The 15,471-nt window shown below is 45.0% G+C and overlaps 1 protein-coding gene across 5 annotated transcripts in view; it reads right to left on the reverse strand.

Annotated features, from left to right (window-relative positions):
• The window catches only part of KMT5B (lysine methyltransferase 5B), a 53,607-nt gene that overhangs the window by 3,588 nt on the left and 34,548 nt on the right, over positions 1 to 15,471 (reverse strand). For 4 of the 5 annotated variants that reach the window (XM_027578378.2, XM_027578375.2, XM_027578376.2 and 1 more), the window contains 6 exons: positions 13,987 to 14,152; positions 13,492 to 13,601; positions 11,893 to 12,059; positions 11,587 to 11,606; positions 11,369 to 11,505; positions 5,000 to 5,196 (listed from right to left, as the gene is read on the reverse strand). In XM_027578378.2, coding sequence (XP_027434179.2) covers positions 5,000 to 5,196; positions 11,369 to 11,505; positions 11,587 to 11,606; positions 11,893 to 12,059; positions 13,492 to 13,601; positions 13,987 to 14,152 — 797 coding nt within the window. Of the gene's footprint in view, positions 1 to 3,713; positions 4,705 to 4,999; positions 5,197 to 11,368; positions 11,506 to 11,586; positions 11,607 to 11,892; positions 12,060 to 13,491; positions 13,602 to 13,986; positions 14,153 to 15,471 lie in introns of those variants that run through there. The other variant, XM_027578379.1, reaches the window with a different exon arrangement.

Consider the following 15,471-nt stretch of genomic DNA (forward strand, 5'->3'; position numbering starts at 1 on the left):
CCCGCTGCAATTTGGATCCAGCTTGTCCCTCTAATGAGACAGCCTTTGCCAATCTTGGAAGACCTTGTCATGAAATCCAGAGGGCACTCTCTAGCCCTTCTCCCTCCTCCTTTCTCTGCACGATGTGACACTGCTAACCATTTTTCTCCCTGAAAACTCCTGTCCCATTGGCTGCCCACAGGGGCACTCACTCCTGCCCTCTCGACTGCGCTCCTCAGGCCTCTGCTGTCCTAGACCCTTTGGAAACTACACATTCTATGGGCGACAGGCACCCACCCCCGCCCCCCCCGCATGGCTCTTACCACTGATGCACTGGCAGCTCCCGAGCCACTTTATCTAGCCTCCCTCCTAGATTACAGAACCGAATCACCAAATGCCCGCTGGCATCTAGATCTTCCCCTGAGGATGGACTCCTCCTCACAGTCAACGAGCCCAAACTGAACTCACCATCAAGCTTCACGGCTGTTCTCCTTCTAAATTCTCCACCCTGCTCAGTACCACCACCATCCACCCAGCTAGCTGCCCAAGCAGACAGCGGGAGGTCATCCTGGCCTTTCCCCAGCCACCTCACCCAGTCGGCCACATGTCCCCTGGAGCCCACTCCCGCGGGGCCCCTGCGGCCATCTACTTCTCTCGCTTCACAGTCCCCTGCCTGAGTCGTGGCAACAACTCGACTCCCTCCCTTTTCTCATCCCTCCCATTGCTTCCCCAACAGCCCGTTCTCTACCCTGTGGCTGGAGTGAATTTCCTAGTACAACATGTCACTGCCAGGCTTCAAAACTTTCAATAACCTAACGCCCTAAGAATAAATCCAAAATTTTAAACAATGGTCATATCCCTCCCTCCCACCCCCTACTCCAGCCATGACACACTTCCCTTATTCAAGTCCTACGCTCGGCCCCGTTTCTCCATTCATGAATTCCCTCTGCTCTGAACATGCTTCACGTGCCCAACCTCCCACCCCCTTTAAGACTCCGCTTAGGAAATGCTTCGCTCAGGGAGCCTTTCGTGACTTTCTACAAATGACAGGTCTCCCTTCCTCTGTATTTTCAGAGCACCTGAGATTATCCTTACTCCGGCTCATATTTTAAATCCATTAGGTTGAGTCTCACTTTATGGTGATTCTGAATCCACCCCCGCTTCCAATGGATTCCTTGCTAGCCGACTGCAGTGAACCACTGACAAAGTACTTGTGTTTGTGTTCTAAACCGCACAAAATAGACTGTATCCGATGCTATGTATTTTTTCGACACAGATATCTCACTTACATATGTTCATGTATTGGTCAGTCTAGTCTTTTGTTTTAAAAACAGTATCTCAAAAAAAGCCCAGTGAAGAGGTATGCTCAAGTCAAAGGTCAGAAAAGACCGAGACAAGCTGGGCAAGAGAAATGTGAGCAATGTGACTAAGATGGGAGCCAGCCCCATGGGCGCCAAGGGCTCTGCTCTCCCAGATGGGTCTACACTGTCCTCCGGGGTTCAGGAGGATAGTGACGGTAGGCTTAAGGAGGAAGACAGGACCCACGCTGCAAACTAATGGACGTCTGTCAAGAGACTGAGGACTCTGACTCAGTGGAGCCAGGACACCTGTGGCCACTGTGGCCTCCACGCCGCTACACCACGGGCAACTCTCTTGCCTGGCAGCGGGGACAAATCCCCAGTGCGTAAACCTAAGACAGTAATTTTAGGTGGAGATACACATTCTTAGCAATTATTATATACTGGTGCTGTGCAAAATGGCCCAATCAGTATGATCTCAATCCTAACAAGCATTCTTTGTAGTGCTACTAAATCCATGTGACAACCAAGCGTGCATGGATGAGCGTGCCTAAGATCGTCCACCGGTAAGGGGAAGAGATGGGGGATTTGGACTGAGTGAGATCCGTGGCTCAAGATCCACTGTACGAAGTATGCCACAGAGTCACAGTGTGGGTCTCCGCGTCCGGGGTACAGGACCCATACGGCACGGCCCTCACTGCCATCTCATGGTGTCCTCCAAATCGCAAGGCAGCCCTGCGGGGGCCTCGAGAATTACAGCAGGTACAAGAACAGCAGAACGACAGCAAAGCTCCCCGCGCACTCAGGCTGGGTTCTGTCCTGGAAGAGCCCCAGGAATGCACACTGTCAACGTGAACCAAGGGAATATGAGGGCCATCCACAGCCTGGCACCTTCAGAACGTGAAGATCCAGAAAACCCTGAGTAGGACTTTGGAGTTCAGTTCAAGTTTGGCAGGCACAACAAGCATCTTCCATCTGACTTGATCAGCACAGACTGGCAGTGGCTGCCTGCAACAGGGTGTTGGAAAGGACTCTGGAGTAGCCTACAGGCCCAGCAGCAAGGAGCGTTCAGATCAACAGTGAGGTCTGACACAGCTGACAGGGACAAGTGTGTGATCCAGGCCACTATCTCTAGGACAGGCGCTCCGGAGTTAAGATAAACTTATTCCACCGGCCTTGTCTTCTGGGTCTCACGCCAACCTGTGGCGCTGGCATGACTCACACCCCGTATCACAGCACCGACTATGGGGGGGGTGGCCTAGCCACTGAGGCACAAGAGGCCTAAAACACCACAATCTTCTAATAACGGCATTATAATTCAGGCTTGTGGACTGAATTTGTGAAAATGGATCTCTTGTCTCCTCTTTCCAGATGCTAAAGCCAACAGTCAACTTGGGGCTCTTGAGACACCTTTCAGAAAAGAAATCTGTGCAGAAGAAATAATTTTTCTCCCAACCAGGCAGAAATGTTTCTTTAAAAAAAGAGAACATACAAACTGTTCAAAGAAAGCAGTCTCTGCCCCCTGAATTCTAAACGCACCGCAGGGTGAGGATGGCAGCTATGCACGGAGAAGGCACCCCGGATCCATACGCCACCGGTACGCCGCCCCCTCTGGGAGACGCTCGGGCAGCCCTGGCTTTGCTACCGGCTGCAATTCCAAAAAGTCTTTCTTTCAAACAGGTAGGTTATGGTCCAGACACAGACACCAAAAGAAATCCCATCTGAAAGAACACCTGTGGGGGCCTGCAAGGGCAGTGCTAGGAAGGGGACCTAGTCTAGGGCGGTCTCAGAGAGGGCGGATGAGAAGCCTCTTGCCCCTCCAGAGCACAGAGCCGCATCTGTCAGCTCTACACACGGCCCTCAAAGTTAGCTCCATGGACCCTCCAAGTCCTCAAAACCGTAATCCTGCAGAAAGGTAATTTGAACAAAGTCAGCCCCCTCCCATCAGCAATCACCGGGAAGTGCTGCATATCTGCTCAGTAATGCTGAGACCACAGCTCAGAGGGATTACTGGTTCGCTCTGAACCCGAGCAATGGCATTTATAGGCTGCTCTGCAGAACTGTGTACTTGTCGGATCCTGGCACTGAGGCGTAAGCTCCCTGAGGGACGGGCCTGAGTCTCATACATCTTGTATCTCTTCAACAACTAGTAGGCTTTAAGTATTTGGCTTACTAAGAAATATTCCCTAGATGGTCACACAGTAGTCAGTACACTTTCAGAAACTACCTACGTTATGCTCTTTTAGCCTCCATGGTGTACTGAACTCGGTATGTATACAGTAGGAATAGAGTTAATGCCCCCCGTGTCACAGAGCCGTCCGGCGTGGGCAGCGTGGTGGCCGTGGCCGTGCCCTGTAGTGTTTCATGCACATATTTCTAAACCGGGCTTCACAAGTCTCCAGTTTCACCAAGGAACCAGACTCCGAAAACAAAACGTTGATTATGTTCCATTTATTATTAGAACCAACAGTCAACAGTGAATGACGGGCTAACTGCGCTCTTTCTGCTCACTTGGGACATGAGACTGGACAAGGAACACAGCACTGCTCTTCTACTACAGGGTTGCACCTGGCCTCTGACCGTCCAGCAGCAGGTGGATGCAGGAATTCACGGCAGTGACAGTCACCATCATGGGAGAGGCCTTCCCTTCTCTCCAGGGTTTTCTGCAGGGGAGGGGTGCACCATGCTGGGCTGCAAACGTCTGAAGGTAGGGAGAGGAGCCTCAAACAACCCGACTTCAGAAGGCTCAGCCAAGCACCTATGGCCACCTGGCGTGCCGAAATGGGCGTCCCTAGGGATCACCGAGTCAAAACTTTGAAACTTTATTCCTGTCAGAAACAAGTCAGACTAAAGAGCCTATAGCTTTAGTGGCAATGAGAGGAAACTGGTGTTACCCAGAAGAAACCGGCAGCCATGAGCATGGTCCCAGGACTTCAAAGCTCCACAAACATGACGTGTTTCCTTTTGCCCGGCTAGGCTTGCTTCACTTTCTTTCCTCTTTATGCTCCATTCTCTCTGTTTCCAGTTTCCATACGGTCTTGCCCCCACGCACAACTGGTATCTTAATGCTGGCTTCTTCTTTTCACCTCTCTTGCTGCTTTCAGTGGTGGCAAATGCACCACGTCACAGTATAAGCGACCTTCGAAATGCTCCTCTATCACAACTCTGAGTCTGGTAACTGGTGGTCTGGTGAACGGGCTCAGTTCAGTTTGAAAAGGGCAAGCAAGCGGTAAAAAGGTGGAAGCCTTGAGGCCAGAGCTACGAACTGCCCAGGTTGGCATCACGCGTGCTAACGGACTGGCTCGGCGCAGGCACACGTACGTGCCTCTACGCCTCTACCCAGTCCTTCGTCTTCCTGTAGGACCTACCGCCATCACGACAGTCAAACTAATACCTTGAAAATGTTTCTCTCAAACACAGGACGACCCTGGAACACATGATGAAGAATGTAATATCCAGTTACCAGGAATTCAAGAAAAGCAGACAGTTCAGTCTAGAGGACAGGACTGAATCTGGAGGCGGGATACAGACTGCTTTTGTGCTCAGATCGTTTCTAGAACCTTGCAGTGCTGCTGAAGCACGTGAGTCCCAGAGCTTCTCTCAATATTTAAAAGATCAAAACTACTGAAGTGAAGCATACTTTAGAAAGATAATTGTGTGAAAATACTTAAAAATAATAACAAAAAAAAGAAGATAGATGCTTATCAATCTCCCTTACTTACTTGCATTGTTTTTTTCCTGAGTGGTATCTGCATCAGTGTTAGAGCTGACAGATTGACTGTCTGAGTTTTTGCTGCTGTCACCTAACTTTTTAAGCCTATTTAAGCGTTTATCTGTCTCTCTGAGTCCGTATTTGCTATTGATAACAGGAGCAGGTGCAGGCAGTCCCACTCTGGATTTAAAAGCACCGGTTCCCCGTCTGAAAGAGAAAACACACAGGTTAAACAGACAGTGTACTCGCTGTAAGGTCAGTGGCTGTGGGCTCACGGCCACATCAAGTGAACAGATGTGGTGCACTGACGAGGCCTCAATCATCACTGGCAATCTGCCAAGGCTAGGACTCGCAAAAGAACTAAAAATGTATATAAAATTAACGCAAAAAACCCTCTAGATTTTAAATAACAAATTACTGTGACTATTATCAATTGATTATTAACTGCCCATGAGAAACGCCTAGACCCTGAAGAAGTCCACATGTAGGTGGAAATAACTAATTCTTCAATTTCAAAGCTGGTTAGTCAATAGTTAGGTCTACATTATAGCTTAAATAACCCACCTGTTAATTATATTTCAGCTCTGTTCTATGCAAGTTACCTCTACAATGCTGAATATTAAGAACTAAGGAATTAAAAAAAGAAACCAGAGAATTTCCATAAATTAATTCATTACTTAGAACTCGATGTTAGATACAAAACAAATCTTAACTAAAATTCTGTGTAAGGTGGCTACACTACATCAGTGAAAAATCTGACTTCTAGAACAATAAAAACTATTTCTTTCAAGTTATTAACATAAACATGAATGACCATAACTAACACAATGTTACTTAATAAAAGGCACTAAAAGACTTGCTTTTATCACGGGACAAGAATGATTTGTAGCCTACTCTAATAATTTACATTCTTATAGACGTTCTTCTGAAGTGAAGGTGCTCCTGAAGAGGCTCTCATTGACCTTACTGAATCTCACTTTGCAGACATTAACTTTATTCAGTGAGTACTGGTGAGTTTCTACTCAGCTCAATTCGAGAGTAAGTTACTGAGGGTTAAAAAAAAAAAAAACGGCGCTACATACTACAATTAAAAAATGAGAAATCTCGGGGCGCCTGGGTGCCTCAGTCGTTAAGTGTCTGCCTTCAGCTCAGGTCATCGGTCCTGGGATCAAGCCCCACATCGGGTTCTCTGCTCAGGGGGAAGCCTGCTTCTCCCTCTCCCACTCCACCTGCTTGTGTTCCCTCTCTTGCTGTGTCTCTGTCAAGTAAATAAATAAAATCTTTAACAAAACAAAACAAAACAGAGAAATCTCTTTGCCCAAAATTGCCTTCACTGACTTGCCTTTTCGTCCTCAGGTTGTTAAGGAAAAGCCGTATAACAGCAGCTTTTGAACACACAGCAAAACCGTAGGCGCCCTCCAGCCTGGGAGCAGTACTGGCCTCCATAAGAGCCCGTGTGATGCCGTCCTTTCAGGATGTGGATGAAGACAAAATAACTACTCCCCACCCCCCACCCCCACCGGTAATCTGAGTGCTCCATCCACTTTTAGCTAGGGGACACCAAAACTTTCAATCTCCCTTCCTACCATCTTACCTCTTAAAGCGAGGGGCACACACCTAAACCGATGGCCAAACCTATCTCTGGTAAGCAGGGTGAGCATTCTTGCTTTTTTCACCTTTTCAGAACAGATCTGGAATTCCATTTTTATGAACATTTCTGCAAAAATCACAACAAACTGGGTGCCTGGGTGGCTCAGTCGGTTAAGTGTCTGCCTTTAGCTCAGGTCATGATCCCAGGTCCTGGGATTGGGCCCCGCATCGGGCTCCCTGCTCAGTGGGGAGTCTGCTTCTCCTTCACCCTCTGCTTGTGCTCTCTCTCAAATAAATAAAATCTTAAAAAAAAAAAAAAATCACAACAAACTTATTGTGTGGCTGCCTCAGTTCTGGTCTTGCAAAGTGTGTCAGAAATCATGGTAAAACGTCCAGGTAATTGCTACGCAGACGGGCAAGCAGTTCCACTCCAGTCCACATTGACACATGTGCAGAAAGAGAATGCAGACATGTCAAAGGTGATTTTTTTTTCTCATAGGAATTAAGAGTAATACGGTATTTTCAGATATTCCATGCCTTTTCCCCATAACCTATAACCTTTCTGGTTCACTTCCAGAAAAATGGGCCATATTTAAATTATGCTTAAATACAGGGGCGCCTGGGTGGCTCAGATGGTTAAGTGTCTGCCTTTGGCTCAGGTCATGATCCCAGGGTCCTGGGATCGAGCCCCGTATTGGGCTCCTGGCTCAGTGGGGAGCCTGCTTCTGCCTCTCTCCCTGCTCATGCTCTCTCTGTGTCTCAAGTGAATAAATAAAATCTTTCAAAAAAAAATTATGCTTAAATACAAATGATCATGGTGGAATTATTTTTCTCTGGAATTAGAGGTTTTTGGTTTTTTTGCTTTTGAAGTAAATCTCTACCATTCAACTGCTTCTCTACTTCCCTGATTTCTTCTTTCTAACTTATGCAAGTAAGACGTGCTCCAGCTTTGCTGCAACAAGCAAAACAATCCTAGGATCTAAATCCATAAAGCAAAAGTTGCCGGTGAGGCACCCTGCACCCCCAAAACCCCGAGGTGCCTGCCAGTGTGGCATCCTCCGCCTCTCTGCCATGGTCTGCACACTGGTCTACGCAGTTGGTTCTTTTTAAAAAAACAAAACCAAAATGTATGGTAATACTCAGCAATCAGTTTTATCATTATGCAATAGACAAATAAATCTAAACTGAACATATGTTTTGAAAACTGTACATTTTACACTGAATAAACATTCCCTGATGCATTCAGTCATTCCTCACTGGTGGTTAGTGAAACTTGCAGGGATTTTTATTTTTGTTTTTGTTTGCCACCAGGAACACTGCTGTAATACTGCTCTTGAAACCAAATCCTTACTACCGATTGTTCGTATTTCCACAGGAGAGATTCTTCCATATGGGACTGATTGCCGGGTAACAGGGTGCACTTATCTTGAATGATTGCCAGACAATTCATGGCCCGACAAACAACGTATGAGTGCCCATTTCTCCACATCCTCACCAGCACTACAGAGTACAACTCTTGTATTTTGCCAATTTGATAGTGACAACAAATACCTGCTTACTGTTTTAACTGCCTTGTTTATGGCCATGATTTTCTGTGCGGCATCCTCCTTACCTTTCTCTTCTGGAGTCTGTCTTTTCCTTATGAGCTTCTAGGAGCTTTTTGTTATTTGGATTATTAACTCTGCCACATGCGTACCGTTTTCCCTTTGGTTCATCAGTTGTCTTTGATTTTACTTTTGACCTTTCAAACATTCTCGTATTCACGGTTTTCTACTTTCTTTCAAAACCTCTCTACCACTCCAAGGATAGACAGATATTCTACTAATTTTTTCTAATAATTTTGCATTGTATTTGAAAATTTTAATCTTTAATCCTTCTTGAACTTAGCTTGGTTTTCTTCCAGATGCACAACGAATGATACTAACATCATTCGTTAAGACAAATCATCATTTCCCTGTATGTGATGTCAGATCTCACACACACTCGCCGCTGTTTCAGGCCTCTGTTGTGTGTTCTTTTTTCTGTTTGTCCATTTCTAGGCTAAGAGCATCAAATGCTGATCGCAACTGCTTCCTAGTTACTTTCAATATCTGTTAATGCAAATCTCCTCTAACTAGACTTTAGAAATTTTTTCTTGGCTATCATCAGACATATTTCCATATAAACTTAAAAATAATCTAATCCTTCATATTTTTTGGTCCTTCATTAGACTTTATTCCTCACATTTTCTACAGTACAGTCCGCAGCACTTACTTCGAACATATTACATTCACAGTAGTGACTGTCAGGACGGTTATTGTCAGAAATGTGCATCAAATGCATCCTGGATGCTTCACCCATGATCTCAGTGCCTTTGGAAACCTTCTGCTCACCCGTTTCTTCATGGGCCAGCTCTTCTCATCCTGCAGCCCTGGCAGAGCACCTGTGTGCATGTCCCTGCCCTGCTCTCACATCTGGCATTGTGCTAGTCTTGTTTACTCGGCATGTACTAGACCTAACCTAAGTCAGCTATTAATAACAGCTGATGAATAACTGAATGAGTCGCTCTGACTAGTCTTACCCTCTTAGGTGTTCCTAAGAATTTCACGAATATTTGCAATCAATCTTTAAATCAAAGTGCTCAAATAGTCTGAAAAGAGCCGTGGCTACTGTTTGGAGAAAGCCTTTCCATTACAAATGGATCTGCTTGTGTATCTATTCCTCACACTAACCCTGTGGAGGAGACAGGATCACCCCCATCTGACCAGTGAGAAACTGAGGCTCACAGAGAATAATGTGTCTGAGAAACAGGATGATATATGCAATTCCAGGCTGGTAAAAGAGCTATTTCAGGCTTGGCTCAGAATCCTGAATATGTGGTTGCATTTCTCAGGACAGCCTCTGAAAGCTTATTTAGCATCCTGTTTGCCCTGTTCGTTTGTTCATGCATTCATTCAGTGACCAAATACTTATCAAGAACCTACTAGTGCCAGGCACTGTTCTGGATGCTGGGGATATAGTAGTAATAAGTGAAAGGATAAAAACAATCTCTGCCTTCATGGAGCTTACACTCTAATGGGCAAATAACCAGAAACCACAAAATAACCTGATAGCTAACTTCTGAGTATTAACTGTGCACTGTTCTATGTGCTTCACAGGAAATAATAAATTTAATCTTCATAGTGACCCTGTGAGACTTCTAGTGTTATCTCCACTTTACAGATGGGGTAATTAAGGCACAAAAAGCAGCTAAGTCGCCCAAGATCACATAGGTAATAATGAAGTGCAGTCACAGGATTTCAACTCAGTCAAGTTCCAGATCTTAGGCACTTAAGTTCTACACTATATGCTTTCCCTAAAAAATTATTTTTGAAGCATTATTCAAGTATAATTAAACTACTTCATGGATTAAAGGTCTTTTTGTGGGCTGTTCTAAGATTTAACCAACATTAAAGCCATTTTTTATGTAGAAAATGGTAAGTTTTTTACACCACCCCCCAAAAAGGGAGGGGGACAAAAATTCAGCAGGACCAGAAACAGGTTTTCTGCCATTCCTTATGGCAAGGACCCCGATGATGGGAGAGAAGTGGCTGGGGTGGTACCATGACTCCATGCTTCTGCTCTCTCGTGACACGGGACAATACTGCCAGCTACCTGGAAGGAAGGGGAGTGGGGCCTCTGGGGCATTCGCTCTCTCCCCCGAGGCTGGCTGGCTGCAGGTTGGGTGTTTTCAGAGGGAGAAGGAGCACTACCAGACAGCCCTGCTCATATTTGCAAAAGTAGTATGAAGTGGGCAGAATGAGGGCTCTGGACTTCGGCTGCCCCGGGTTCAGATACTTCCGTTTCTGTCCTTGCAATGTGGACTTATCACTGGTACTCTCTCTCACAGGATGGCCGTGGAGACTGAATGAGTCAGAGTTAGTAAAGCGCCCAGCACAGTACAAGGTAAGGAAAACAGACTCAACAAATCCAGGTTTGCTCTGCTGTGTGGCCTATGCCAATGCGCACTGCCTTGTGACAGAAGCCTTCCCACAGCACTAGCAAGACAAGCTCGTGAGACCGCCTCTGGGAGCTCTTCTATGCAGAAACCAGTGCAGTGAGTGAGTGGAAACCAGGAGTCCTGCTAAGTCCGATCTGGGGGATTTCTACAAGGACTCCAGAATCTTGACAGGACACAAGAGGTACCTTATTAAGGAAGAGACAGAACTTAGGAATTACGAAAAGTATGGACATTGAAACAGAAAAATTCCTGTGGTGAGCACAGCATAACATACAGAGAGGCCGAATCACTATGTTGTACACCTGAAACCAGTGTATTGTGGTGTGTCCACTACACTTGAATAAAAAAATTAAAACAAACAAAAAACCCATAAAAATTCCAGAAGCCACAGCTTGGTAATACCCAAGACAACTTCAGGGTTTTTACATGATTATCCGTGGTGAATGTCACTTGCCATTTTTTGGGCAACCCCACTCTGGCAGAGTGTGTGTGTGTGTGTGTGAGAGAGAGTGTGTGTGTGTGTGAGTGTGTGTGTGTGTGTGTGTGTGTGTGTGTGTGTGTGTGTGTGTGTGTGTATCTCCCAAGCTCTCTTTAGGCACATTGGTATTCTGACCAACTCAGAAAACAATAAGTTGGTAATAAGATTTTAAAGGCTGAGGTGCCAAGGTCCCTAAAGTGCTCTTCAACTTTGGCTGCTGACTCACGCTGCGCCGGGTGCAAGGCTACGGAACACAGAGGGCTATCCCTGCGTGCAAATGAGGAGGAAGTGACCTCAGCTCATGCCCACAACCACCTTACTCGATACTCTACCTTTCGCAAGTGTAACACTCGCAGAACTCATTATTTTCTCCAAAAAACCCGTCTCCATAATAACACGAAATCTCTTCTCCAGGCTCAATGTCTCTCAGGGCCTTCACACACGCCGTATCTCGACCAGTCGACACAAACTGAAATACAATTGACTCATTAAGAAACTCATAGCTGAGGCAGAAAGAAAACACTTGAAATAAAAAAATGTCTCTGCTTACCTTGCAGTTAGGTCTGCAATCTGAAAAATGTCCAAAAGATAAAGTCAATTAACTGTAGATAAGATCTGAAACACGAACAATTACAGAAATCTGAAATAAGCTTTCCACATTTTACAACTTTTGACAGAAGTTTAGGTCTCGAGGTCAACTACAGGATTATTTATTTAATAAGTTGGTGGGGAAAGATAAAGAGGTCCCATCTCCAGCCTCCTGTGAAGGGAGGCGAGGTCTGACAGTCTGACAAGGCCATGCTAAGTCTGAGCAGTCCTGCCCGCCACTTGCGCCCGCCCGACAAGCACAGCTTACCATGGTTTATAAAGGCGGCGGGGCCGAGCCAGAGCTGAGCACAGTTTTTCCTTGTGGAATACATGACACTGAAGTCGTTTTCTCCGTGTCTAAGTAGCATGTTCTCCTCAATTTCTGAAAGTTCGGCAATACAACCCACCAGTAATTCTATTTTGTCATTTCGTTTCCTATTTAAAATATGTCATGTTAAAAATTACTAGTAATTATAAATAACAAGGCTTCTTTCAATAAAATCAGCCTGTCCAATCAATACCAGGAACTGAGAAAGCCTAGCTGTGTGTCTATCAGCTGAGCCCCCGGGACCTCCGCCGGGCGGCCATGTCTTCCCTCCCCGGAAGCCCCACAGCCTCGAGCCACGGCTGCCTGCGTAGCTGCCTCTCTGCTACGAGACGCCAGAAGCTGTGCTAACCTCCATCTCTGAATCCCCGGCCAGCACGCAGTGTCATGTTCTGCAGGCAGGAAGGACACAAATACCCACTGCCCTGAATTCAACTTGCTGACAGTGAATGAAGGAGACAGAGACAAGCGGGAGGAAAAGGTCATGGGGACCCAGGAATGGCACGCCACCCTCTAGAGCAGCACCATCCGAGAGAGATGTCACAGAAGCCAAACAAGGAATCCTCAGCGTTCTGGCAGCCACATTTAGAAAGTAAAGGAAAAACCAGGCGAAATTACTTTGAGTCATGTATTTTAACCCAATATACCCCCAATCCTATTCCAGCAAAAGAAATGTTCATGAGGACTACAGTTTAATATATCATCTGGCACGTAAACCACATGGACAACACTTCTCAGTTCACACTGAGCCACAAGCGTCTGGTAACCACCGCACTGGACAGCCCAGCCCTAGAAGACAAGACCTCAAAGCTCTACATCCACCGACAACACAAGGAGCTGGGGAGCAGGCTGGATATATTCCCATGTACACACACAAGCACACATCTATCCCAGAGGCCTGGGCGTGCTGCTCTTTGGCCATCCCACTTTCAGGTACCTGATTCTAACATTTTTGCTATAAAAAATACTGAGGGTATTGAGGGTAGCTTATGAGAGGGGCAACACGTTCCTTCTCCTGAGACATAAGGTAGGAACAGGCATCAGAGGAAAAATATAATCCAATATTCTCCCTCATGAATGGCTTTCATCCCTCCTACCTGGGCTCCACTTCACTACCCTTTTTTAAATGGGCACATCTATGTCTGTGTATATATTTAGGCAGGCAACGCAGAAGAAAATTTCCACCTGTGAAATTCCTAGGATCATTAAGACTTCACACCCCACCTTCCTCTAGGCCAGCAGGAGACGAACTCTTGAAGCCGGGTTCTCCAGCCCTAGCGCCCACAGGCTTCCAACAGCCTCGTCACTGAGCCGCACTCAGACTCAAAGCACGGTGGCTTAGTGACAGGATCTGGTTCAACTCCGATTTCTCATTTCACTGTCCTGACCCAGGTCACTGGGCCAAGGCACTGGCCCTGCACTGGCTCCTTTAGGGTGAGCCTGGCTTCACTCCTTCCCACAACTCCCTTAGTACTTCCACAGTTATTTACGAGAGAACTTTAACTAAGATGACATGACGGGTTATACTAGTATAATAGTTACCACTCTTTCGTTGCAACGATTTTGGCTCCATTTTGTTCGGACGAGTATCTATTACAAGGCAGTATTTCAAATCCACTGTCAGTTGCAAACATTCGCAAGTAAATAAATACCTAAAACAGAAAAAAAAAAAAAAGAATATTTTGTATTGTTTATCCAGTTAGACTTGCACAGAATTATAAAAGCAAACTATCACCAACAACGTAAAACATTAAAGATCATTAGTAACAAACTCTGTTGTTTTTTAAAATTTCACATATTTGAGTACCTAGAGGCTTGGCCAAGTTCCTCTAAAAGTTGACAGTAAATTTCATCTTTAGATGACAAAGTTTTCTCTTTGGAGAGTCATACAAATGACCTTACGTATGATTAGAACTTCACACTGCTCAGCTTTATGCAAAATTGATTTAAAGTTTCAAGTTCACTAAAATTTAAGCTTTAGTTTTCTCCACTCTTATCCAAACAGAAAAACAGTATTAATCTTATCAATAAACCTACATGTTCCTTGAATAATTTCTCCTGCATTTTGTTCTTGTTGAGAAAATAATGCCGTGCCCATTCGCCTGAAGTCAAACATTTGAAGGCTTTCTCCAAGTGTTCATCTTTCTTAAAACGTTCAATGACTTCCTTTAGTTCTTCTTGCCTTCCCTTAATAGGTCGAAATCTGAACAAAATCAAAACATTCACTTTAGTTATTGCTATCATCCCTGGGCCACTGATGTGAGTTCCTGAGATAAGAGATTAATAAACTAAAAACAGCCAGACTTAAGAAAAGATAATCATCAATAATCCTGATAATTACTGCTCAAGTAATAGCAATCACCAGGAACTAGAACTTCTCTTTCTTCAAACTATATTTTGATATACTTATTTTACTATTACCTCATTTAACTGAGAAATGACCAGATGACTCAAATGAAAGCTGTCTGATTCAGGCTCATACTAGCCATATACTTTGGATGGTCCAAAAGATCTAGAATAGAATGTGTCTAATTGAGAGTTAGAATGACAAGATTTTTTTTAAAACATGCAGAATTCAAGCCAGAAGAGTGCAAGGCAATGAGCTTCAGAGGGATGGAGCGAACAAAATCATGCCATAAACAACATTCTGTATGTGCACAGTTAGAAAAATCCCAAACCAACTAGTATCCCAAGAGGTCCCGAAATACACCCTGATGTTCTAACACCCATGTCAAATTAATCTCTGATAACTGCATTCAGAGAGCAAAGAGTTTTGCAAAAAGCACAACTCTAGTGGTGATACTGCTAAACTGGTGATTTCAAAGGAAAAACTGTCAGGGTAGAATTCTGAAAGGCTTCTATAATAAAACCAGCCAAGCTTTCAGAAAACTGTACAATTGTGGTCCAAAAAAGACTTCTGGGGACGCCTGGGTGGCTCAGTCAGTTAAGTGGCTGCCTTCGGCTCAGGTCATGGTCCCGGGGTCCTGCGATCGAGTCCCACATCGGGCTCCTTGCTCAGCGGGGAGCCTGCTTCTCCCTCTGCCTCTCTCCCCCTGCTTGTGCTCTGTCTCTCTCTGACAAATAAATAAAATCTTTAGAAACAAAACAAAACAAAACAAAAAAGACTTCTGTTTGTAAAGCCCCTTATTCTAAAGCTGTGTTCTCTTAGTAAAACGTGTACTTGCACCTTAATTTCAAAATTTCTTCTCATGTCAATTTCTTTTGGTTTATTTTCCCAAATAAAGTTCTTTTGTTTTGTTTTTGGAATGTCCAACAACAAAAAAGGAGCTAGACTGCTACTGAAATAAACTGTTAAGAAAAAACTATTAGTGGCTGAGGAGAAAATATATTTGAACTACGCATCTTACTCCAACAATTAAAACTGCGTGTCTTGCAAACCCTGAACACACTAACATGGAAGTAAGATCTGACACAAACTCTAGCACAGGAAGTATCCAAGCAGAAATTTTTTCCAGGTAAGCTATCATAAAGGTCTCCATCACATTTCAGTGAGATTTTAAG

Source organism: Zalophus californianus, chromosome 11 (assembly GCF_009762305.2).
Source record: "Zalophus californianus isolate mZalCal1 chromosome 11, mZalCal1.pri.v2, whole genome shotgun sequence".
Lineage (NCBI taxonomy): Eukaryota > Metazoa > Chordata > Mammalia > Carnivora > Otariidae > Zalophus > Zalophus californianus.